The sequence below is a fragment of the Typopeltis vanoorti genome, chromosome 20 (assembly GCF_054136105.1).
Source record: "Typopeltis vanoorti isolate ZY-2024b chromosome 20, IOZ_Tvanoo_1.0, whole genome shotgun sequence".
In the NCBI taxonomy this organism is placed as follows: Eukaryota; Metazoa; Arthropoda; class Arachnida; order Uropygi; family Thelyphonidae; genus Typopeltis; species Typopeltis vanoorti.
Genome location: NC_143568.1, coordinates 95,146,707 through 95,173,405, shown reverse-complemented (window position 1 = coordinate 95,173,405; position 26,699 = coordinate 95,146,707). Strand labels below are relative to the sequence as shown.

General features: G+C 33.5%; 1 protein-coding gene across 1 annotated transcript in view; it reads left to right on the top strand.

Annotated features, from left to right (window-relative positions):
- Positions 1 to 26,699, top strand: part of LOC150095679 (calcium-transporting ATPase sarcoplasmic/endoplasmic reticulum type-like) — a 382,896-nt gene that overhangs the window by 235,006 nt on the left and 121,191 nt on the right. The window contains 4 exon segments of the mRNA XM_090409696.1: positions 372 to 460; positions 7,320 to 7,422; positions 16,680 to 16,937; positions 24,314 to 24,532. Coding sequence (XP_090265822.1) covers positions 372 to 460; positions 7,320 to 7,422; positions 16,680 to 16,937; positions 24,314 to 24,532 — 669 coding nt within the window.

The following is a 26,699-nucleotide window of genomic DNA, read 5'->3' as shown; positions in this document are numbered from 1 at the left end:
AAAAACATGTCCATTAGGATGCTTAAAAGGGCAAAATACAGTACCTATAGCAAGCTCATAACTACCACAAGAATAGTTTGTTTTAATGAATTTCCTTTACAAAAGTAGTGTACATGGTGCCCATGGGATGTTGTCAGGACTTTTCAATAATTTGTTATAATGGTATTTACTGTAGTAAAAGTTGAACGTAATACTGAGCATAATACTAAAACGATTAACATTTAACTCAATTCTTAGTAATTGAGTATGATTTGATGTATGTTACAAACCTTATTTGAGCATGGGGGGGGGGGGTATTTAACAATTTGATCATTTTATTTAGAGCTGTTTTATAAGATATTAAACTAATATCTGTGATACTTCTATTCCAGTTTTTCATTTTAGACAAAGTTGACAATAGTGATGTCAGTTTTCATGAGTTTGAAGTTACAGGATCAACATATGAACCATTAGGAGATGTGTGAGTTAATGTCATTTTCTTTTTTATTGCGCATATGATAAATGAACTCATTCCTCCAATGTCTAATATTCATTTTAGACATTGGAGGAATGAATATAAATAAATTTATTGTGCTCCTTCTGAACTAAAAACATATAGGAATAATCTGTATTGTGGTTCAGTTCTTAAGTGCATTTAGCATGCTATGTTATGACTATTCCCTCCCCCACTTCCAACCCATTTGAAAGAATATTTCTGGCATAAGTTGGACTTTGAGGCACTGTTAAGGATAAAGATAACATTAAATATCAATAAATTGAATTAAAACATCATCAATCAAACATTCAGTTTTGACTGTCCTTTGGGCACAGTCAAAGGCAGCTGTTTTTTGTTAATTTAAAAGCAGTGATTGGAAATTTTTACAGCATTCCTCCATAGTGCAAATTGGGTGAACAGTGAGACATTGAGTTCATCGATTGTTAAAGACCCGAGTTCAATTCTCATTGTGATGAGAGGAATCTTTATGAACTTTTTCATTTGAAGGTGAGTTAGCCAATCTCATATGGAGGTTTCAGGGCTTTTCATCCTGCATACAGGCAAATCAGTCATGGAAAACACATGCAATTTATTGACAAAAAATACTATTGTGGTGTAGATGGCTTTGTGCATTGGTGGTAATTAGGAGTATTCTGCAAAGCATAAGCAGATTCCCATAAAAGTAGTAGTGGTAGTCCTTTTCCATCTAACTGCATGTAGGATATGAAGCATGTGGTATGCTAATAGATTACTGTTTTGTCCATATTGGTTCATACTATACCATTTTGGTGTTCTCTGCTTAGGCTATCCATATATGGGAGTTAAGTAAGGGAGATAGAATGAAAATAAATGCTTAATCATAAAATAAATTTCTTTTGACAGTGTATTCTGTATTCCCCAGGTGTTGATAATGGATGAATTTTATCTTTTGGAGAAAGAATTTGGGAAGCTAGTTTTAATATTGGTTTTGTAGGAAGTTTGTAATTGATGTTTGCTGACTGTTTTTTAATCTTTTCAGCTAGTTTGATGTAAGTAATAGTGGTAATGGCTTAGTTTCTTCTGTTAGTTGTGGTATATATAACAACCTGGTTATTTTTTAGGATTGTAACTATTATTAATGAAACTACTGAAAATGTATTCTGTGTTTGGATTAAAATGTTGTTTGAACAAATAAATCTGGCTCTGTGTGCTGATATTTTTATTATGCCATAAATTTGTGCAGGATGATGGTGGTGTCAGTTAACATAGATAGCATGAGAGAGAACCATCTGGAAGTCTGGTAACTAAAATTTGTAAAAATTGCAAAGAACAGTTTGCAATTGCAGTTGTATGGGGATTTGCATCCCAAAATGTCTTGCACACATCATTCAAAAAGAAATGTACATTTGCTGTCTTTATTGTTCTCCTCATTCAAACAACTCTGCTGTTCTCTTTGATTACCTATTCTAAAAGTTGACTCCATACATTCTGATTACCTAAACTGAATTATCTTAGAAGAATTTAATGTTCATAGCACAAATTGACTTCTCTTCTGTGAACTTCACAGATCAAATTATTATTATTGTATGGACATCTCCATGGAGTCCAAAGATGCATTGTGGAAAATCCAAACTATCCCCACAATCTATCATACCTCTTCTTGAACCCATTAACAGAAAAGCACTAACAGCTAACTCTAGCAACCCATTCCACTCATTCACAACTCCACAAGCAAAACATCTAATCCTCATATCCCTACTAACAACACCTTTATTCAACTTCTAGGGATGACCCTTTATTCAGGCGCCTCTCTAACCAAGTGTTGAAACATTGATCCTGCATCAATCCTATAAAACCCATTAAGCAACCTAAATATTTCTGTCATATCCCTCTCCTCTTTTTCTTCTATCAACCAATTTCTGCAGACCACTCACCATCTTGGTCAATCTCCTCTAAAATTGAGAGGTAAGCCGAATTGTTTTCTGTTGTTCATGATCTAACATAAATTGTTCTTCTACCATTCAGAATACAAGATAATCCTCACTATTATCTGCCTTTCTTTAAACAGCTTCCTCCAAAACACGTTTTACATGTTTGTTCTCCTCTTAACAGTTCTAGTATAATCATTCTAGAATGTCTGGGAGAAGGAATCTACATTCCTTCTCCCAGACAATCTCAGCATTATATTCTTTGGCACTACAGTGGTACCATTTGGAATGACCTCTTTTTCAGCTCTATGTATGGATCCAAACATCTACTTTGACCAAATAACTGAAATGAGTGCCTTCATTGCCAACTCCACTGCAAACCCCTGACATCTTTTCTAGTCCTAGTTCTCTAAAAAAAAATGTGCCTTTGCAGTACCTGATAAAAATACAACATACATTCAAATGATTAGTCAAAAACTTATTTTCACTCGGCCTAAAATATAACCTACAAAAAAAAAAAAAAAAAAAAAAAAAAAAAGAGTATTAAGAAAATCAGCAAATTCAAAGAAGACTTTGTAAAGACCAAATAATACAATATGCTTTCCTCCTTCTCAACTAGCAGTCAAACCTTTTTGTCCCTTGCTAAGGCTCTCGAGTATAATTTCTGCCTCTCCTTATTTCTGCTTCCTACACTGATGGTATCAGAATAACACCTCCCAAAGGTAAGGTAGACCTCTTGGCATCAGCCTCAAACTCTTGTATAGAAACTCAAGCAAGGCAAATCACCTCATTTAATGATAACTAATAATTAAGGAATTGACAGCATACACTAGAAATATAAATTAAATAAACTTTAATATATACTTTCCGATATTTCGGCAAACGTCACGTTGCCATCTTCTTGGGAACTTAATACAAAGACAAGTGCACGCAAGTACTACATAACAGCAAATGAGAACCGAAGCTAGGAAGCTACCGTTTTCTTAAAGTCCTGATGGTGCCCCCTAGTGGGCTATATTGGTAGTTCTTGGTTTTTGGGCTGAAGTTATGATAAATGTTTCCCAAATTATGATCATGCACCTCATTTAATATCAGGAACTGCTTACGGCATGCAACTTTGAGCTTTTGTCAGACAATGTTAAAAAGATCCCCATTAGTTTTGATACTGACATGCTCTCCTGGTCCAGGTGGTATCTCTCCAGTTATACTCAAATTTGTGCTCCAGAATTAACACCCATACTCCTCTATTTCCCCCCCTAATAGTATGAAAGAAAGCCTTTATCCAGCCTGTCTCTGAAAAGGGGGAGGATAAATCTGCTATCAAATTGTTTTCCCATTACCCTAACTTCAATACCCAAAAGTGATGGTCATCAATAATTGGTTTCTTCATTACCTGGAGAGCCTTCAATTAATTAGTGACCATACTAATCTTTTCCTTCATGCTTACATAGTGATCAGAATACATCATGCAAATTATCGAAACAACTACTGTGTTAGAGTAAAACTTTAGTTTAATATAAACCAAAATAAACATTCAACATTTCAACCATCATATTAAGGTCATCATCTGGAGTATACACATATATACAAAGAAATAAGCTGCATTACAATCTACATGGCATGCTAAAGTTACTGACCAACTGTTACAACTATTGGCCTGACCTCTGGTGAAAAAAAAAAACTTTACTACATCAAAGCTAGAGCCTATTATTATTATTATTATCCATTGGGTTACAAAATTAAATTAAGCTGGAGAGCAACATTTTTACAAAAAGGAAATATTAAAAAATTATTACTTATACAGGGTGTTCGGGATAAATTTGACAGTTTCGTAAGGAAAAAGAAAATCTTCTTTGTATCTATTAAATTTAATGAATTGACAAAAAAACATTACAGGCAGAGTTAATTACAATACTATCAACAAGATTTACTCAAAATAACCACCATTAGCATCGATCACAGCTTCAATTCTGCTTCGGAACCTCGAACAAGCTGATGCTACAGTCTCCCTGGGAAGGGCCGCAAAAACTGTTTTAATTTTATCCATTAACTGGGCTTTTGTATTACTGGAAGTGCGATTGGTGTCTTTTTCAACTGCGCCCCATACAAAATAATCCATGGGGTTAAGGTCTGGGGAGTTTGGAGGCCAAACATTTGGACTGGTGAAGTCGTAGAAATTTTCAGACAACCATTTTTGACTTTTCCCAGAGGTGTGGCAAGGGGCCGAATCCTGCTGCCATACATACGGCCTACCATTGGCTACCCTTGTTATCCAGGGCTTGACTACAGTTAGCAACTCCACGAACAAAGCCCGAATTCCAATGCCAGGGTTCTTCAACACCTGTTCCTGCAGATTTGCGAGAAATTCTGCTGTACGAACGCAATCAGATCGTCTGCTAGGGATCTTTCTTCTTGCTACATCCTCGTAGTCACCATTGCAAGTCTCTAGTTCATGCCTGATTGTTTTTACTGTATTCAGGGAGCATTGGGCAGCAGTCGTAATATCCTTATTTTGATGGCGGGCACGAATCATCATGATACAAGTTATTCTCTTCCATGATTCAGGTGGGTTCCAGCTATCCATCCTTTCTGACATCTTGTATATGAATGAAGAAGGGTCCAAACTTTTAAATGAAGAGAAGTGTGTGTTAATACATGTAACTTACGGAAAAATATAATTAATTATAAATATGTCAAATTTATCCCGAACACCCCTGTATAAGTATACATATAAATTACAGCCAACTGGTATGGATAGTGGCCAATAAAAGCTGAAAAATTTACCGTACTAATGTTTTTTTTTTTATATAATTCCTATTGTTTTTTAATAATTGTACTGATGATGTCTTATGATACTTAAGACGAAATATTTACATATTAATTAGTTAATTACTGTGGCATACATGTGAATTTATAGTATGCACTCATCTGATAAACAATTCTAGCAAATCTTGGCAATCTTCAAATCAACGGATTATCCAAAAGCAGCATGCTCCCAAGATGAAAATTGCCTTGTGCATGTGTAAAGCATCCAGCTTAAAAAAAACTGCTTTACTTGATGACGTCATGCATCACATTTGTTTAACAAAGACTCAATACAATAATTTTACATAAAGGATTGTTTAACAATTTTCTGATTACATTCTCCTATATAACAAAACATGTAGAATCAAACATAAGTTACAAAGTCACTTTATCATAAGAGATTTTATGGGGGGGGGGGTGACTTAGACACTGTAAGACAAATCCCTGACCTAGTTTCCATTTGCTACAACTTCCCTATTCTACTGACATGGTAGTCAAAACAGTACTCATGTGAAATTTTTATGCCACATTGGATTTCAATGGATTCCTCCACAGTTGTTCCTCCATCAAAAAAAAAAATGACACTTGGAATTATACTATCAAACCCAAGACAAATTCAAGTATTTCTCAGATCATTTCAGGCATCATTCCTGTAATGTCACATCCCCCCCCCCCCCCCCTTCCTCCAAAGAACATATACCTGGTGCCAATAAGTCAGAAAGGGGTTTAAACATTTAATAACTTTTTTTTTTTATTTGTTAGTTTTGAAAAACCACATCACATAAATTTTTGACTTCTAGAATTTTTTGAAATTTTTGACAAAGACGAGCCCTTTCTGTAGCATGCTCCATGACAGCTGTTAATGTTTTTGGCTGCAGCACCCTAATTTCTGCATGAATATCCACTTTTAGCTGTTGGATTTTCTGTGGCTTGTTTGCCACCTTTCCCTTCAGGTAACCCCATAGGAAGAATTCAGGAGCTGCCATATGTGGAGAACATAATGGCCAATTAATTGCAGATCTTTGTAAAATTATTTGCAAAAAAAAAAAAAAGAAAAAAATGTACCATTTTGGTTTGTTGTTGGGTTATGAACTTTCTCTGATTAATTTCCCAAATCTTCCTTAGAATATGTGAAAATAAAATGAAATTAAAAAAGTTATTCACATTTTAAACCCTTTGTTACTTATGAGCTATTCTATATTGTGGATAGAAGCTTGCAGCTCAGACGTCTGTGTTCATTAATAATGTTTAGTAAGTGGCTTAAGTTGAGAAGAGTTTAAGATCATCTGGTTGCAGCATTCAGGAAATTAGAGAATATAGCATCTGTAGCTGTTACCTACATCATCTGGTCTTATTTTATCTTTCAGATGTAATCTTAGTCATGAACACAATGTTCTATCCTTTCAGTTGAAAAAGACCCAGGCTTAAATCCTCTAGGGTTCACAGAACCTTTAGTTCTGTGAACCCTAGAGGTTAGTTATGCCTGGTTAGTTATGTTATGCTTATGTTATACTAATGGTTAGTTATGCACTCTCATATAGAGGTAGCAGTAGTTTTTTCCCCTATGAACTTGAGCTTTTCAACCCACAAAATAAACTATCTATAGAATGCACACAATCAGCAGATTCCACCCAGTACTAATACCTTTCAAATGGGGTTGCCCCATCTTGGAAATGCAAAGCTCCTTTAATTATTGAATGTAATTAAAGCTCCTTTAATTATGAATGTATTTGGATTTAAAAAAACTTTTTTTTTTTAAATACAAATACATTTGTTATTTGGTTCAAAATTTTAAATCCAAATTTATTTTAAAATTTTCTGAACAAAATAACAAATACATTCATAATTAAAGGAGCTTTAATTACATTAAATAATTAAAGGAGGTGAGGTAGAGTCGTCATCTGTGAAACACTAGAAATAAATTAATGAAATATATATGCAAAAAAATAAAATAAAAATTAATTGCATAAACTTCAGTAGTCAAGTTTTGATGATGTTCTTTGGTTGGAAAGTTGGGATTCAAGCCCTCAAATCTGAGGTGAATTAACCAGTCTCATATAGAAGTGGTTAACTAATTTTGATTTTTGTTATTTGTTTATGATTACAAGGAAATTCTTATTTTCTATTCATAGGTTTTTAAAGGGGCAAAAGGTTCGCTGTTCTGACTTTGAGTCACTATATGAACTAGCTAGTATCTGTGCAATGTGCAATGACTCCAGTATAGATTTCAATGAGGTGAGAATTTTTCTGTTATGGTTAAGTGGCAAAAATTTTTTATAGCTGTTTAGTCTTATATGGGGGTATTTAAAATGTGTGTGGATCTCATTTATGTGTTGATGCTTATACCAGCCTTCACCTTGAAATTTTAATGAATTAGGAAAGTTACTGTACAAACAAAATTATATAGCATAATTATATATTTGTTATTTATTCTTTATTGGGAAGACAATTTTAGGAAATAGTACCAAATAGGAAAGGAAAAGATTACCAAAGAGACTGAAACTCTGAGGATCTGATATTATTTGTCGGATTCTGTTCCAAGCTATGACAGTCAGGCCAGACTGTGTATAATAATGGTGGTATATTTCTTATAAGCACATAAAATGATTATCCTAGCTATCTGTCTGAAGAAGGCATGTAAACACTTTCATGGGAGCATGTGGCTTAATGATCCTTATTTTAAACAAACAATACTTGTAACATAAATGATTTTTTCTGGATGTAAAAGAGGGCGAGAGAAATAATTGCAGTTTTATCTATACATGAAATGTAAATCATCTCATTTTCATAGTTGATCATATGAACAACATAATGCCAACTACTAATAAGTAAAAATTGTCTTCTCTGACCCATTAACATTATTTAAAAAAAAAAAAAAAGTCAATCAATTGTTAACTGGTTAAGATTTGTGTAAAGAGAAACAAATGAGAAATTGAAGCTAGTTTTATATATATTGCAAGGGTATCATTGACACTGACAGTTACGGTATTACGAGAAGTAAAAATTAATATCAAGGTAAGGAATATGCAACAATGTGAAGTTTACTTTTGTATGACTGTCGGCCATCTTTTAATATTGCAAACTCCTAGAGACCAAAGATTTAGTTGCTAAGAGATAGGTAGGATTGGTCATAACTAGAGAAGTGTGTTGTTGATGGTAAGGAAAGTTTGGCAAGGTAATGGATATGATACAAACATAACTTATGCGACCTCACATGGACTATTATGTTTGTACTAATACAAGGAGTATCAGGGATAAGTGAGCTGAGTTTGTAGTACTGATTGCCACTATGCCTAGGGATAATTAGCATAAGAAAAACTTAACTGAGAATTTTAAATATATATATATATAAATAATTCAGATAGAAAATGGTGATGCCTTGATGCTATTTGGTATGAACTTGAAGTAAATTGAATAGAATATGTAATGGAATGTTGTTACAGGCCAGGGAAGCACTTAGACCTTTTGGTTGAGGAAGTTGGCCAAGTGGGATAGCACTTGACTCTCTAATCAAGTAGGTCATGATCATCCAATATAAGACCACCAACAATTATTGGAAGCCTGAAGTGGACTTGGAAAAACATCACGGTTGGTCTTTTAGAGTGCAGGATTTGATTATTTGCCTTAGCTCTGGTTATAAATAATGTGCACTCCTTGGAAAGAAGGCAACAGATACCCCCCCCCCCCCCATGGGCAAGGTGCATTGTGACATGTAACAAGTCACATGTTTGTAACTGATGTAAATTGAAGGAATATGATCTTCCCAAGTCAGTGTGACTGGGTCTGGGTGAAATGGTATGAGAAGAGAAATGATTGAGTTTGAAACAGCATTGTGATAGGATGCCACATTGCATGCCTGTCTGTTTGGCAAATTATTGACAATTTGGGCCATCCTAGGTCAAAGTCAGTGGTGCCATACTGAGATGGAAGCACAGGTAGTCAACTGCAAGTGCTACCTGCAGTGGGCAACCTGCTGCACTCTCCGAATGTGAACATAAGGTGATACGAAAGATAATGTGTAAAAACTGTCATTCATTGGCTGATACAGTGAATGCAGAGCTCAGGGCATTGACTGGAACAGGAATCTGCACAAAAACATTCAGAACTGAAGCTCGCGACATGAGTTTCTATGGCAGTGCATCGGGTGAGGTCAAGGGATGTCTATCCCAACAACAGTCCAGGACATCATTACATGCTTACAGGAAGAATGGTTAAAAAATTCCCATTAATCGCTATCATATGCTTATGGAAAGTATGTCCTGTAGGATTGCTACAGTCATCATAGCAAAAGGAGGTCCTAAAAAAAATACAGTGGTGTCTGTTGGCTTCTTTCCAAGCAGTGTATGATCAGTCATTCTCATTCACCTCCAAATGATTCTCTCCACCTATTGGTGCAAATAATTGCTGATGTCACAGGTGGCAAGAATAATTGGGAAATAGATGAGCAGGTGAAAGTAATGGTCAAAAAGAGATTTCCACAATCACACCTAAGGTGTGATTGTGGAAAGCTCAATAAAATAGCTAAGTTGTTTTACATTTTTCTCTATATGCTTTCAGGGCAGTTGCTGCCTTACTTGCTAGAGGAACTTGAGATATGCTTTCTTATTTTCTAGGGCTGCCAGGACATAAGTCCACTATCACATTAGGATTTTTCTAGCATAACAAACAACTGCATGCCTTGCTGACTGAATCCATTGATGTTTTCAAACTCCTTCATTTTTCCTTCAATAACAATTCTATATTTGAGTCTGCAATTCATATTTGAAAGCTGTTCAACTTTGATTCTTTTTAAAAAATTCTCTACATATCCTTTTCATTATGATATTCACTTTTATCCTGCTTAAAACTAGGTTGTGATGCTTCTTATTTTTAAATCCAGTGTATAATCCAGGACACAGCATGAGGATATCACTATTAAAAATTACCTATATGTCAGCATACAACACAGCTAGATGTATAAGAAAATCCCTAAAATCTCTTCAAATGTTTGAAAAAAGATTTTGGAGATTTTTTACTTGCCGTATAAGATGACCAGATTGTATGCTTGCTTCTAATAGCTTCTTACACATTTCTTTTACTTTAATCAGGTAGGTATTTCCTTTACTGAAATTTATGAATGATGTCTTTTCCTGTAAGTAAAACATTTCAGCTACTTAGGCACGATTTTTACTGAAGATGGTAAATTAAATATAGAAATAGACAACAGAATCAGCAAAGCTGGTATGGTGGGAAGTCAATTGAATAAATTCATATGGAATAAGAGAGAAATTAGTCGGAACACTAAATTAGCTGTATACAAGACAGTGTTCAAACCAGTTTTAACTTATGGATCTGAGAGCTGGGTCAGAAGTAAAACACTTGACCAAAGACTAGAGACCACAGATATGAGAGTCCTGAGAAAGATTAGAGGCATGAACAGATGGCATCAATGGCAATATCATATTAAAAATGAGGATATTAGGAAAGAACTTGACATTGTCAGCATCCAGGAATGCGTTAGCAGAGCTAATCTCAGGTGGTATGGTCACTTAAATAGAATGGGAGAGGAAAGATTAGCAAAACAAGTGTTCTCTGCCAGGTTGGCAGGAAAACGACCCAGAGGAAGACCAAGATATAGGTGGATTGATACGGTACAAAGTGCCTTAGACGATAGAAATATAAGTATGGGAAATTATCATACAAAATTGTGTTAAATAATTGACTTTTTTTTTTTTTTTTTTTTTTTTTTTTTTTTTTTTTTTGGACTACTTTAGCACGTTATGCACGTTTTCATGAGATTCTATTGTAATCGTGCGCCCTAACTGTATGTTATTCCTAATTTTGTTTAAATACTGTACTGATGATGTCCTGAGATACTTAGGATGAAATATTTACAATTAAATAATTTTCACTGTGGTTTATACGTGTGTTTCTTCTAATTATGCAAGCATACTGAAGATGCTAAGGAAAACAAGCTACTGGAGAGGGCAGCTGACAAAGAAGGAATAAATAATTTTCACTGTGGTTTATACGTGTGTTTCTTCTAATTATGAACGCACCACAGGTTTCGTTATTTAAAAAAAATAATAATAATAATAATGCTTGCATAAATCTTCTTTTGAACACTCGGTAGGGATATTCTTAATAATCCCACTCTCGAATTCCACTCCCATCTAGTCACTCTCGAATTATGCCATGCATGCAGCCACTGAAAAAAGTTATTCCTCCATATATGATTATTTTTGTCTGAATATCATCTACTCCAGCTGCCTTTTCCACATTTTAGGTTTGCATTCTTCTTGAATATATTCTACCACTGTTCCCTCATTTCTTTCATTTAGCAACCTTTTGAAATAATTGCTCCAAACATCTAGAATTCTCTATCTTCAGTTATGTCACTTTTGAGCTTTGCTTTTTTCCATTTCTGAGATTTTTCAATATCCTCCAGAACATTTTGTCATCTTTCTGATATTTATCTTCTATATTCTTACCAGTCTTCACAGGATGCTTGATTAGCTACTTTTGCACTTTGCTTTGCTCTCTTAGGTTTTGCCCTGAATTATCTCGGAGCATATGCTTAGGAACCTTTGATTCACTTTCTTCTTTTTTTACCTGTTTCTTTAATTTCCTGCATCCATGGTGTTCTAATTTTTCTATCCTTGCAGTCAACCACTAAATAATGTGTATATTTGAGTATAGTTCACCTGCAAAAACTGCTCTACTTTTATTTTTCAATATAATATTCAGTTTTATCCTGTTCAACACTAAATAGTGATCGCTTCCTATTTCAGATATACACAGGGTATACCTGAAATAGGAAGTTTGTCCCCTACCAACTGCTTCACTTCATTCTTTTTAAAACTTCATTACACACTTTTCAGTAGAATATTTAATTTCATCCTATTCAACACAAAATGGGTTAGTAAATGATACTTATTTCTTGTCTTCTCCTGTCGTGAATTTGTGCACATCTTTGTTAGAACATGGTATTAGTAATAACTAGTCCTTGTCCTAAGCAGAAATCCAGCTTTGCTCTTTTCTTCAAATTTTTCCAAAGCATTTCTGTATGTCTGATATTCTGCTTAGCAGAATATCAGACATACAGAAATTCTCTTATTCTGCTTAGCTCACCAACAGGGACAATCTTTTCCTTTTGCTTTGTCATTTGCCTTTTGTAGTGATTGTTAACTTCTTCCATGGTAGAACCCTTTGTAGAACCATGAGCACAAATCTCATTGTCCAGTTCTTCATTGCAATAATAGCAACTGTGTTGATGGTGTACTCTTCAAATTTTTCTTCTGCCAGCTCCACTCTTTATATGTTGATATTTATATTGATGGTGCTGATTTGAAATGGAGGTTGTTCCAGTAGCTGGCTGTTGTCCTGGTTCATGGCAAAAAAAAAAAAAAAAGCCAGAGTCTTGTTTAACCAGGCAATACTTTACCCAGCATGATTTTTTTTTTTAAAGCCAGTACAGAATACTGTTTGGTAAATCACTTATTTCTACCCCATCTTCATTTGTTCAAATTCAGGCAGATACATATTAATGGGATTTCTCACTAGAAAGTAAGGATCAGACATGGGCCACAAGCTATGATTGGTTCTCTGCATTCCATAAAAGGCTTCGTGGAGGTCTTCTCTCAAGTTATCTAGCTTTGACTCTTAAGTGATCTCTCGCCCACTTTCTCCTTTTGAAATATCTTTCTCCTTTCCTAATTTCACATTGTTTACTAGAAACATACATTTACTAGAAAAATATTTCTGTACTCTTAAATCTGTTATATTTGCTTTTGGTAAGGAAATGTGATGCTTTTAATTTAATATTTTAATATAAGCGTTGACAATCATCTAAGTTTCACTGACATTGATTCCTGTGGAATTTGAACTTGGAGCCTGTAGGTGCAAATGTAGGTTTGTACTAACTCATTCACCAAGGAGCAAAAACTTCAGAATGACTGGTACTGTCAGGACTTACTTAACAGAGTAAGTCGTGATTGTTCTTCAGGATGTATTAACAAAAATAAAAAATAAAAAAGTCTTAATGAAGGTTTATGAACAATAAATATGGCCAAAATAGTGATCTAGTAGAAAAAATATTTACAGTTCTGAGAATATCTCACCAGATAATAACAGAAAATCACATTAGAAAATCTTAATGAGAATATTTAAAATAAACTCTCAGGACTGTTTCCACCTGTTAAAATTTTAGTCATTTTATTCTACTGTAAATCATTGTAATCAACTCTTATAGTTAATTGAGAACTAGTAAAACTGCATCTTCAAGACCATACATTTCTCTGTTTGGATAAAGTGTAGATTCATTTTAAATTCATCTTATATTATTTTGAATGACTTTTATCCCCTTTCTGTTGTACTTATCTGCAAATAAAGCATAATCAGAATGGCTTCTGAAAGAGTTTAGTTGGGATGAATGTTCTCAATAAAATTAGGCATCTTGTTAACAATTTTTCTGCAGTCTGCCACTGGTTACTCCGGTATTGCCAGATCTTAGTCTTCCTCTTGGTCTTTTCTTGCCATCTTGGTATAAGACACTTGATTTTGCTAACCTTGCATCTCCTATTCTATTTAAGTGACCATACCACCCTAGATAAGCTGTGCTCATGCATTATTGAATGTTAACAATGTTAAGTTCCTTTCTAATATCTTAATTTTTTAATATGCTTTTACTATTTATATCATGTATTCAGGTCCCAAATTATTTTTAAGAATTTATGTCTGTAGTTTCTAGTCTTTGGTCACGTATTATTTCTAACCCAGTTCTGAGATTCATAGATAAAATTAGTTAGAGAACTGTCTTATATACTGCTAGTTTAGTGTTTCTGCTAATTTCACTTATTCAAGTGGCTCCCAGCATACCAACTTTACTTATTTTATTGTCTATTTCCATATTTAATTTGACATCTTCACTAAAATTTACCTAAATAGAATAAATATTTGATTTATTTTATAGGTTCTACAGAGAGAACACAGTTAAAGTTTACCATGTTCCTGGCTATTTTCATTTTGGTCTTTTTATTGCTAATTGTCATTCCAAATGTGTTACAGCTGTTATTCAATTTGGTAAAAGAAATCTGCAGACTTGTACTGAATTTCGTTAGGAGAATCACCATCTGCATAAAGAAAAGAGTTAATTGTGATATTTCCATTTCTAATATCAGGCTTAATGCTAATTTCTTTCATATTTGTGATGAATTAGAGTGGAGATGGTGCATCCTTGTCTTATACAGTAAAACCTCGATATAACGGACTAATTTGGGTGAGAGGGTGTCCGTTATATAATAAAGTTGAGTTTCCAAATGCATCAGCTGGCATGCATTAAAACTGCCGCAGAAAGTCACGCCACGTGACAAAAGAACCAATTACAGTGTGATGAGCGGTGACTCATTTATGTCTGCTAAATTACTACAGTGTTTTTCGAATATATGATGGCCTATTCACCAAAATTTGTTTAAAATAACAGGAAATTAATAACAAAAAATAAACTGTTAATTTAATTATAATCAAATCTTGGTTAAAAGCATTTTAAAATTAACAGGGTGTTAATTTTCACGTGACATATGGACAGGAAATTTTGTCCGTAAAATGGAAGGTTTACTGTACTTGATTTTGCATCAAACCATCTTCTATTCTTCCTTCATTTTGACCTGCTAGCTTACAGCTTAAATAAAGAACATGTATGGTTCTGTATAATGTCAAATTTACTCCATATAATTCTATCATTTTTCGAAAAGCTTTTCACTTGGCACTTTTTGTTTTTTCCAGGTCTACAAAACTTTACAATAAATATTTGAGAAATCACACAGTTTCTAAACTATTTGTCGTAAAGTGAAAATCTGTTTGTCACTATTTTATTTAAATACTGCTTGTTCTTCTCAAAACTTCTCTTCCACAGTGTTTCTTAGCCTCTTCTTGAGTATACTTGTGTAAATTTTACCTGGAAAGCCCTTACTATCTGAAATTTGACCTGCTGACCAAGCCTTCTGAATTATGTAGTGCAGTCACATATAATACTTTTATACCTCCATATTTGAGCATTTCCACAGGTTTTTGATCTACTTGAAGATTTAATGTTGAGTTTCCAAATGCATCAGCTGGCATGCATTAAAACTGCCGCAGAAAGTCACGCCACGTGACAAAAGAACCAATTACAGTGTGATGAGCGGTGACTCATTTATGTCTGCTAAATTACTACAGTGTTTTTCGAATATATGATGGCCTATTCACCAAAATTTGTTTAAAATAACAGGAAATTAATAACAAAAAATAAACTGTTAATTTAATTATAATCAAATCTTGGTTAAAAGCATTTTAAAATTAACAGGGTGTTAATTTTCACGTGACATATGGACAGGAAATTTTGTCCGTAAAATGGAAGGTTTACTGTACTTGATTTTGCATCAAACCATCTTCTATTCTTCCTTCATTTTGACCTGCTAGCTTACAGCTTAAATAAAGAACATGTATGGTTCTGTATAATGTCAAATTTACTCCATATAATTCTATCATTTTTCGAAAAGCTTTTCACTTGGCACTTTTTGTTTTTTCCAGGTCTACAAAACTTTACAATAAATGTTTGAGAAATCACACAGTTTCTAAACTATTTGTTGTAAAGTGAAAATCTGTTTGTCACTATTTTATTTAAATACTGCTTGTTCTTCTCAAAACTTCTCTTCCACAGTGTTTCTTAGCCTCTTCTTGAGTATACTTGTGTAAATTTTACCTGGAAAGCCCTTACTATCTGAAATTTGACCTGCTGACCAAGCCTTCTGAATTATGTAGTGCAGTCACATATAATACTTTTATACCTCCATATTTGAGCATTTCCACAGGTTTTTGATCTACTTGAAGATTTAATATGCACTCCTAATTGCATTCCTCTTGCATTTTTCCCACTACAGTTCCGTCACTGCTTATCTCATATAATAATCTTTTAAAGTAATTACTCCTTAGATCCAGAATATTTCAGCATTTATATCACCTACTTTCCTCCATTCAGCATTTCTTGAATAGTCTCCAGAACATTTTGTAACCTTCATGATATCTGTCTTGTTTCATAAAATCTCTCCATGACTTTTATTTTACTTTTACATATAGCTTAGCTGTTACATTTTACTTTGTACTCTCATAGCATCTGTTGACTTACTAAGAAGTTTCAGTATGCTTTCTCCTCCAGGACTTCTTTAATTTCATATGCTGCCCATGGAGTAGCTCTGATTGTATGTTGCTTCAGAGTTTGCCACTGAAATCAAATGTTCAGTTCTCTGTGTTTCTCTAAATGTTATGTTAATGAAAATATCACAGTAATAATTGTTTTTTCGTGTATATTTTAAAATTATGTATTACATGACTAAAAATCAGTAATTTGTGTTTATCAAGCTGGTTAGATTTTTGACCCCTGTCTTGGTTTTGCTTCACATTATTTTTAACATTACAACCTTGAAAAGAAAGTAAAATAATTCTATTATTTGCTAATATTGAATTATTTATTTCAGTATAAACAAGTTTTTGAGAAAGTGGGTGAGGCCACTGAAACAGCTTTAGTGGCATTGGCAGAAAAGATGAATCCTTGGGGTTTTGAGAAAAGTGGACGAACGCGCCGGGATGCTGCTCTTGTGGTTAATCATGGAATTCAGGCAATGTGGAAAAAAGAGTTCACATTAGAATTTTCTCGTGATAGGAAATCCATGAGTGTTTTTTGTGTTCCAGTAAAAGTCTCACGTTTTGGTCCTGGTCCAAAAATGTTTTGTAAGGTAAGATAAGGTTTACAGTAAATTACAAAATGCTTATAAGATGCATATATTTTCCTTCCATTCTTTGTGTAAGGCTGTAAATATGAGCTTTTATTAGATTTTTTTTTTTTTTTAATTTGTATGCTACTCCTTTGTTAAGAGGTGGGTAATTTGCATTTCTGACTTTTTTCCTGTTTGCATTAGACAAGCAGTTGCAAACCTTTTTGGGTGTCTATTTTTAGAGAACTGAAAGTTGTTTCTATCATTTTTGAGTAAGAATTTTTTTTTTTTTTTTTTTTCAGGAGAAAAAAAAAGGGTATTCTTTGTAGCACATCTGATAAGTAACATAGAAGAAATAGCATTTGTAAGAATAACATAGTAATAATAATTGTGAAGTAAATATAGTTTAAATTGCCTCCTAAGTTGCTTTTGATGAACTTTGATTGGAAAGACTTGGATTCAAATCCCACCTAGGATACAAAGAATCTGTCTAAGAGCTTTTTCATAATTTAGCCAATCTTGTATGGAAGTGTCAGAGTTTTTCCCTGATAAAAATTCAGATTTTTCATCACGCAAACATTGTGCAATTGTCAGACATGGCATGTTATGGGGATATGATTAACCACTCTCAGAACATTATTCAGGTGTCAGAGTTTTGTCCATTACTTGCAACTGAGCTTAAAATATAAGGTGACACTGAGATATAGTTCAGAATTTTTTTTTTAATCTGGTTCCTACCCACAAAGTGTTTTTGTAAACCTATGGTGCATTTGCACCATGGGTGGGCTGAGGTTTTTTTTTTGTTTTTATTAATTTTATATACGGACATAGGACAGTACGAGAATAAGAATTAAAACACCTTATTCTGTCAGATTTGGTTTCAGAAACCATGCTGTACAGACTAAAAGAGAACTTTTTCAAGACACTTCAGGCCTCCAGTAAGTGGCTTAGTGGTCTCACATTGGGCAATGAAGTTCATCCTACCTAAACACAATCACAAATATCAGTATTCTAACTGATAAGCTAACTGCTTGACTAACCAGGCCAACAATATTTCTGTTTCATAATTCACTATCTCATGCTTTACATTATCTGTTATGGGCATGTATTCTTTTTTGTTCACTTTTGCCACATAGTTGTAAATGGTTATAAATTATTATTTAATTTATGACCATTATTGCTGCACATGATGAATTCTTGATTTTTATCCTATTATTATCGCAATCAACTCTTGCTACTCATTCATAGCACTAGTGCTAGGAATACTCAGAAACGGTGTCTTTACATTGCCCGAGGAAAGATCTGGGTTTGAATATAGGATGCAAGTGAATTTATACACACACACACACACACACACACACACACACACACACACACACACACACACACTCCCTCCCCCACCTCTTCAGTTGAAGAAAGATGAGTTAGCCAGTCTTATATAGATAGCAGAGCTTTTAACTCCACAAAACAATCAGTCCAATCAGAGTATGTACACGCGATATACTCTCAAAACAGTTTCTATGCCATATAATTTAGCAGAACTTTGCATATTTAATTTCACACTAGACTTTAAGGAAAAACTAAGCCATTGCAATTTCACAATACCTCATTTGTAGGGGGCATGTCATGTGAAAATAGTGATGTTATAAGAACATTCGGATAAGATCAAATTCTTACATTCTAATAGATATCAGAATTTGATTGTATTGTAAATATTGATGTCCATTTCAAACCATTGTAGCATTTTTTCTCCCCTACAATAATAGGAAGTTTAATTGTATTTGACAAATTATATTCTTTTCATTCTTATTTTATCCATATGTGAATGAAGAGAAATTTGAAGGTAAAATATTTTCAAGACTAGGTTATCTGTCGATAATTTCTATCACTGCTGAAATTTCTGTTGCCCTTATTGAACACCCTTTGGTCCTTTTCTGTTAACTTCCTCTGCATTTTCTTGCATAGTATTAAAAATACAACATTACAAATTAGTTGATCACTGAAAATATATTTCAAAGTAAGTTCTTTGTATGTCATTTGTAGTATAGAGTTAACTCTAGAGGTATATCTGTTTGCCTTATATAACCTGTGTAGGCTACATGTAGTGACTGAAATATGAAAATCAGTACGTATCATCCATAAACATGGGGTGGGGGGATATCAGCATAGGTGCTAAATGGTGCAGGAAGAATTAGCATTTCCTTAATCTTGTTGCTTAAGTCTCAACATGACCATGATTCCTAATCAAAAGACAAGATAATTCTAGTATACAAGAGTTGAATTAAAACCAAATCCAAACTGCATCCAAAGGTACTTTGATCATTTATAGATGACAGCATGGCATTTTTAAAGGTAGGTCCTGCTTTAGCAACTGGTCACATTTTTCAAATGAGTGGTGATCATGTTAAATAAGAGGAATAGATATACTGTGATGCCTCTTCTGGATTTTGCCAAGGCATTTGACAAGATTTCACATGGGAAATTATTATACAAGATCAAGGGGATATATATATATATATAAAATTTGCTTGTGACATGGATAGAGTGGCTAGCTGACAGGTGAGTGTAGTGTATGAGAAGCTGTGTCTTAAAAGGAAACTAGTCAAGTTTCCTTTTAAGGAAAACATCTAATTTTAAGTAACATATCTAAGAACTAAGATAGTAATAGATAACAAGATCTTAGAACAGGTGAATTCATTTAACTACCTAGGATGTATGATCACATATGAAAATGAAAAAGATATAAATGTAAAAATTGAAAAATATTTAAAAATAAGAGGTGTAATTAACTTTATATTTAAACCAAACCTAATTCAAAAACAAAGCAGACTAAAAGTATACAATACATTAGCCCTACCAGTCTTATTGTATGGAAGCGAAAGCAATAAAACAAAAAGACAAACAAAAATTAATAACAGCAGAAATGAAGTTTATGAGAAAAACTGCAAAGTATACTCTATTTGATCACAAAAGAAACAAAAAAATTATGAAAGAATTAAACCAAGAATCAGTAATAGAAAAAATTAAAAAATATAAACATAAATGGATGAAACACGTTCAAAGAATGAAAATAGAAAGATTACTAAAACAAGCCTTAAAGTACAAGCCATTAGGAAAAAGAAAACCAGGACGTCCTCTTAAATGATTCAATGATGACTTCTAAGGCCGGAACAGGCCACACTAGGCCTAAATCCTTGATATGCATGATGATGATGATATCTAATACATAATTTCTTGCAGACTTGTTCTATGAGCAAAACTTGGAGTATCAGTGTAATGTTTCAGAGCCGAAGGTTATGCATTTTGGACTATGAAGGTATTGCAGACCAGATATAATGTTAATGAAAATTTTGCTGAAAGTGAATGAGTGAAACCAGAAACCTATGGGTAGTAGGCTGAGTTGAAGTTTACAGGCTACATTACTAAAGTTAAGTTTTCATATTAGATACCTACAGTGTTGAAGGAACTTGTAGGGATAAAAATAGTTATTCTCTGACTTTACCAGACTTGGATGAGACTACATGTCAGCTGTGTCCAGGTTCCATGGAGATGAGGAAACAGTGGCAAAGATATCTAGCAAGTGGAATTTTACACAAAAGGACAGACTGACGGAATGTGCACTTCAAAGTGAGAAATAGAGAGGGGAGTCACAATAGAAACATAGAAGTTTGTATGAGCATCATACCAATATAGATGAAGGAAATTTTGCAGTTCATGGCAAATGGGGGAGAACTTGGTCATCTCTGGAAGCTGAGTAACTAACATGCAGTGAGCAAATGGAATAATGGTGCCAGTAGATAATGTGCGTCTTTCTTCAGTGCATGTTTTCAAGCTGAGGTATGCTTAGTACTTCATCATTTATTCATGTATGAATAGGGAAATATATACAAAAATATTCACATAACAAAACTCATGGAGATAAAGTAATGAAAATGAGCCAAGTTGCTCTGTTTTGTGCCAAATGGTAGATGTCAGATAGTTCATTAGCCTCATCTTCAAAAAGAAGTTTGCTTACGTATAGCCAAAACTATTTCCTTGGTCTCTGTGTCCATTAGTTGGCCTGTAGAGAGCAAGATTACTGAGTGTAGGTGAAGGGAGATGTCTAAGTTTGAGTCCCAACCAACTCCATTGAATTTTTTGAATTGTTTCTAATAAGGGTCTTTACTGGCTTTTTTCAAGAATGATAGTACAGTCATATCCCGACTTACATGAATCCGGAGTTACGTGGTTTCTTATATGTACGTATTCCCATCCCGCTTCATGCCTCACCACTAGTCGTATCTCAGGCGCCGGCCGCATTTGCCAGTGTCGCACATGCCGTGAACAAGCACTGACGTGTTTCGCGTGGTCTCCATTCATACACGATTTTTATAGTCTACAAACCTTGTGATTGTTTAATGTTATGTTCTTGATAAAAATTTTATCACATAAAAAAATAATAATGTCATCCAAAAGAAGCAAGTCTGATTCTTCTACAGCTAGCAAGAAAAGAAAAACATAGACTTTGGAAACAAAACTCAACATTATTAACGATTTTGAAGGCAGAATGAAAATTTGTGAGCTAGCAAAGAAGTTCGATCTACAGGAATCCACAGTAAGAACAATCATAAAAGAAAGGTTTACAGATTTTGGAGGACATAGATTTTAATGAGGAACGAATTGTAGCCATAAGGCAAGGAATAAAAAAATCATTATAATATAAAGAAATTTTGCGTGACAAGAAAAAGACATTATGCCGTCAGACGAATCTATTAGATTTTATGAAACATTGACATCACGTTCTTTGATGAAACGTTCTTTTTTTTTTTATGTACAAAAAACTACAATTATGATTATATTTCATAAAAAATATAGGTGTTTTTGTAAACCTTTGGTCCCAATTGTATGTTCGTATATATAAATTACATGTAAAATTATACCCCAAGTTACGCGAATTCAACTTACGCGTTTTTTGTTGGTCCCACCTACCGTGTAACTTCAGGGTTTTATTGTATTAGGTATGTGATCTTGTCACTTATATCCTAGTATTGTTTGAAGGCATATTGTTCTAAAGCTATTGATAACTACTTGTTGTGATATTACGTCTGGATGCCATATGCAAATATGGCTTGACTTAGTGGTTTTGTTAAGATGAATTTTAGTATTTGTTGTGATGAGATTGGATTTCAGACTTTTTCTTATTAGTTAGCTTCTTGGTCACTTGCCTCTGAATCCTCATCCCCAAGAAACCCAGGAGACCAGACCTGAGCACAGTAATCTAAATATGGGAGTATCAAGGCCTTATAAAGAGGATATGTAGCTTTTAATCTATTTATCCCAAAATGCATAACTTTACATCTTGACATTAAACTGATACCCATTATCTTTTGCCCATAATGTGACAGCCAATTTAAATCATCTCTCCATATCACCTTGATTAACTATTACTATACCTAATTTCATATCATCAGCAAACAACTGAATATTTCCTTTTAGGTTATTTCCTATATCATTTATGTAATTGCCAATTTTTGATATCTGTCCAGCAACCACCCTCTTATCTAATTAACCAGTGCCATATTCATCCCTATTTGTTCTAATTTGCATAACAGAGTTCCATGTGGTATTCTGTAAAATCATCGTTTAGCCATTTCCTTTATCCAACTCACTGTTACTCTGTTATAAAACCTTAGTAAATTACTAAGGCATGACTAACCTTTCACAAAGCCACGTTGAGCCTCATACAGTATCATATTTTTATCTATCCATTCTTGAATTCTCTTTTTGACCAATTTTTTTCCTAGTACTTTTACCATGTCTGAGATACTGATTTGTCTTTAATTTGATACCGCAGTCTTAGAACCTCCTTTATGCAAGGGAATTCTTTTGCCCTATTTCCACTCCCTTGGAACTCTACCAGAGCTGAGACTTAAACGGAACAACATAGTTAAAGGCATTGCCAGTTCCCTTGCACATTCTCGCAAAACCTTAGCTGATATCTCATCTTATCCCGCATTTGTATTTGCATCGAGATTCTGCAATATCCTAAGAACCTCCACCTACCTCTGTTCTTGCATTAGTGTCTGTCACAAAGGTTAAAGCAGTAACCTCACTAGGATGATATACCCTTGCAAAATGGTTACTCAGTAACTGAACTATTTTATCTGCTTCTGTCTCCTCGTGCCCATCATAACTCATTAAGGTTAATCTTCCATTGCCACCATTCTTCCTCTGACAGATAACCAAAAAAAAAACATACCTCTTACCATAACTATTCCTTTGAATAGTTAAGAAGTTAGCTGTATGAGAGCTGACAACAGAATTAAAGCAATACCTTCTGTCTCCAAAAAAACTGAATATTGGCAAAAAATAAAAAATTGAGGCCATTATCTATATATCAGCCTGGCTTCAGGAATAATTCTTAAAATTGGCATAAATGTGAACATCTGTTATCAGAATGGAGAAACATAAAATATCGCATAGAAAATCCTGCCCTGAGTAAAGATCCACTAGCAGCAGGTGAATAACTAAGAGAATTTTTGAAGGATCAGGCAAAATAAGGCGATGGAAAATTCTTCACTTTTAATGTGACAGAAGAAATTTACCAGTAATCTACAACTTCTGTCCATAGTAGCATATTAGAAGACTAAACAAGGCAGATAAACTGTAAGAGTGTACATGTAAAGCTACAATGCTGAATGCACGTATCTGTGTTGTTAATTCACAAGATCCTCTCCAAAGATGTTCATTGGAGAGGACTGTTGATGATAGTAGAATATCGAAATCATTCATTCTTTAAGAGAATAATCATAGTGAACATCTTTAGCAAAAACTGTGCTTTGACATTTTTATTAAAGAAAAACCAGGAGGCTTTAGTAAAAAGAAACCATGTCACATCAAGGTTTCTTTTCAAAAAAAAAAAAAATAATAATATAATAAAATAGTGCATTAGCACCTAGGTATTTATAGTTTAAATGAGTTTTAATCCTTCAATTAACTTCTATTTCTACTAATTCTTTAAATAGCCATTATCTTTCAAGTTGCTCACACAGAAGCTATTACATCTTTTTCAGAAAGTAAGATTGAAATATCTTCACTTGCTCTCCTAACTATATTCAGTGAACTGTTATTATTTGCCTATACATTCTAAGATTACATTTGTGTAGATATTTTTCTTGAAAATGATCCTAATATGGATTGAAACGGGACTGTTTCGAATGTGAGATAATTTTTACTGAAAATGAAACGCTTTATTTTTTTGATTTCGCTAGGGTAGCTATTAGATTATAATAGGTAAATTAACAGTCATAATGTAAAGATTACAGAAAATTATTGGTGATCATTGTAGTATCTTATAAGTTTTTCTGAGCAGTTAAAATCTTGATATGTTATATCTTTTTTATGTGCCCCCCCATTAGGGAGCTCCTGAAGGTGTACTTGAACGCTGTTCTCATGCTCGAGTAGGTAGTTCTAAGGTTCCTTTAACTTCCAGTCTTAAATCTCATATTCTGGACTTAACTAGGCATTATGGAACTGGCAAAGATACCCTAAGGTGTTTAGCACTTGCGACTCTGGATAATCCTCCTACACCTGATGATATGGACTTAGCTGATTCAACTAAATTTGCTCAGTATGAGGTAAGAATATTAAAGAATGGGTTATCTTAGATAAACTATTATTAAATATTGTATTGGTCTCTCAATATCCTAGCTGTTGAGAGTTGACTCTATGAAATAACTTTGTGATGTAAATTTGAAATTAATGTATCTAAAGCAATCTTCTTTCAAGATATAGGCTAAAAAGCCTGTTTTGGCATCTAAAGAACTACTTTCATTCTTTTCTTACATCTTGCTGTATTATTTTCCCTTTAGATTTCTATGTTTTCATTTCTTTTGGTAGCCTTCCTTCTTTCATTTATGTATATTTCTTCAATTCTTTTGATGTATTATTTTATCATTTATTGCCTACATTTATAATTTCTTCCTTATTTCGTAATTTTGTACTTTGTCCATTCTTGCACATCCTTTAACAGCTCTAAGAAATTTCATTTCAGTTGTTTTTATTCTATTTTCATCTTTTCTCTCTCTCTCTCTCACACACACACTCATAATCTATGAATGCCAAGTGAGTCTGTAAATTAAATTCTCATCTTTTTTTTTTTTTTTTTTCTTGAATTTGTTTTAGCAAGTGCATCATCAGTGCAACGTTGACCTTTCCCAAATCGGGCCTGTTTCTCTAATAACAAACTATCAGCAGAAGTGGCGAGTCTATTATTTAAAATCTTACTGCTATATAATTTATATGTTGCATTTAATAAGCTAACACCTGTAATTTTTGCAAATTTCTATCTCCCTTATAAGCTGATATTATTTTAGCCTTTTTCCATTTCTTGGAGTACCAAAAACTATTTAACAGATTCAGGAATTTTACTTTAAAAGAGGTATTACTGTACTTAATTGCCTTTGAGGTGATTTCATCTATTCCTGATGCTTTTTGTTGTTTGTTGATTTCTTCAATTGTACCATCTTCAATAAATTTATTCTTGTATTATTTTCATTTTCTATTTCTTCTTTACTAAGGGATGTATTGTGCCGTTGTTTGTAATGTTGTATCCATTCTTCCTTTGAGATTCCTGAAATTTTTGCAATATCTTTTGCTGATTTATTCCAATGTTTTTGATAGCCATGTAAATAATTTTCAATATTACTAATAAATGTATCTCAAAAACATTAAGTGAGATTTTCTTACAATATTTTTTAATATTTCTTTTAGTTCTATAAACTTCTAGTGATTTTGGTGTTTGTTTCTGCAAATATAGCTTGCAAGCTTTTTATTTTTGTTCTGTAGCTGTTGCTATTTCATCAGTCCTTTTCCCTCTTGGTCTTTGTGTTTGTCCTAGAAACATCTGCTGTTATTACTTTGCTTATGTTTATCCATTCTTTATTTGTCTTTGGAAACAGGAATTTGAGACGAGTACAGATTTCTGATACCATCCTCTTGGAGTGAGTAAGTTTTGTAGTTTCTTTCTACATTTTTCTGTTCATTTGATTCTCAGTGTTTTTCTGATTTCCATCTTGTTGTATCCAAAACAATTATTATTTTTCCAGAGGGATGGTGAAGAACTCTGGAAAATTGTCATATCTAAAAATTAGATCCTTATCAACCTGTAAACAGGTTGACTTGGGTTGCAGTTCACATACTATAAACTTTAACTAGTTTAGTTGCTTTACTATAAGCAAAATTAATTACAATAGTAAGTATTCTTCAACAGATTTTTTTTAATATTTATTCTTACCCAGGACTGACAGAAACTGGAAATTTCTCTAGAAATTAACATGTGAAAGTTCTTTAATATAAAATGAAATTCTTATGTTATTACTTTAAATTGTTTCATGTAGTTTTTTAATGTAGCCTAAGCATATCTGTGAATCCATATATAGGATGCATTCAGTATTGGACTGCCATAGTAATTTCATATAAAGTGAATACTATATATGAGTTAACTGTAAACCAATCCTGAAGCACTATCTCTCATGTGCTTTGTAAGAGATCAATGCATGCGTGCGTGCGTGTGTATTCCACTATTGTATATATATTTGTTAATTTATTTAACTGTATCGATTTACAACACAGAATAATAAGAAAATAATTAATATTTATTAACTTATTTGCTAATGTATTATATCCAGCATTTTCAGTGCACAAAAAACAGTTTGTCACAGTACCTGAAACAGCAACTATTTGGTATAACAGTAGGACTAGTTTAAAAATGGAATGGATGATGCAAGGAATGAAAGTCCTAAT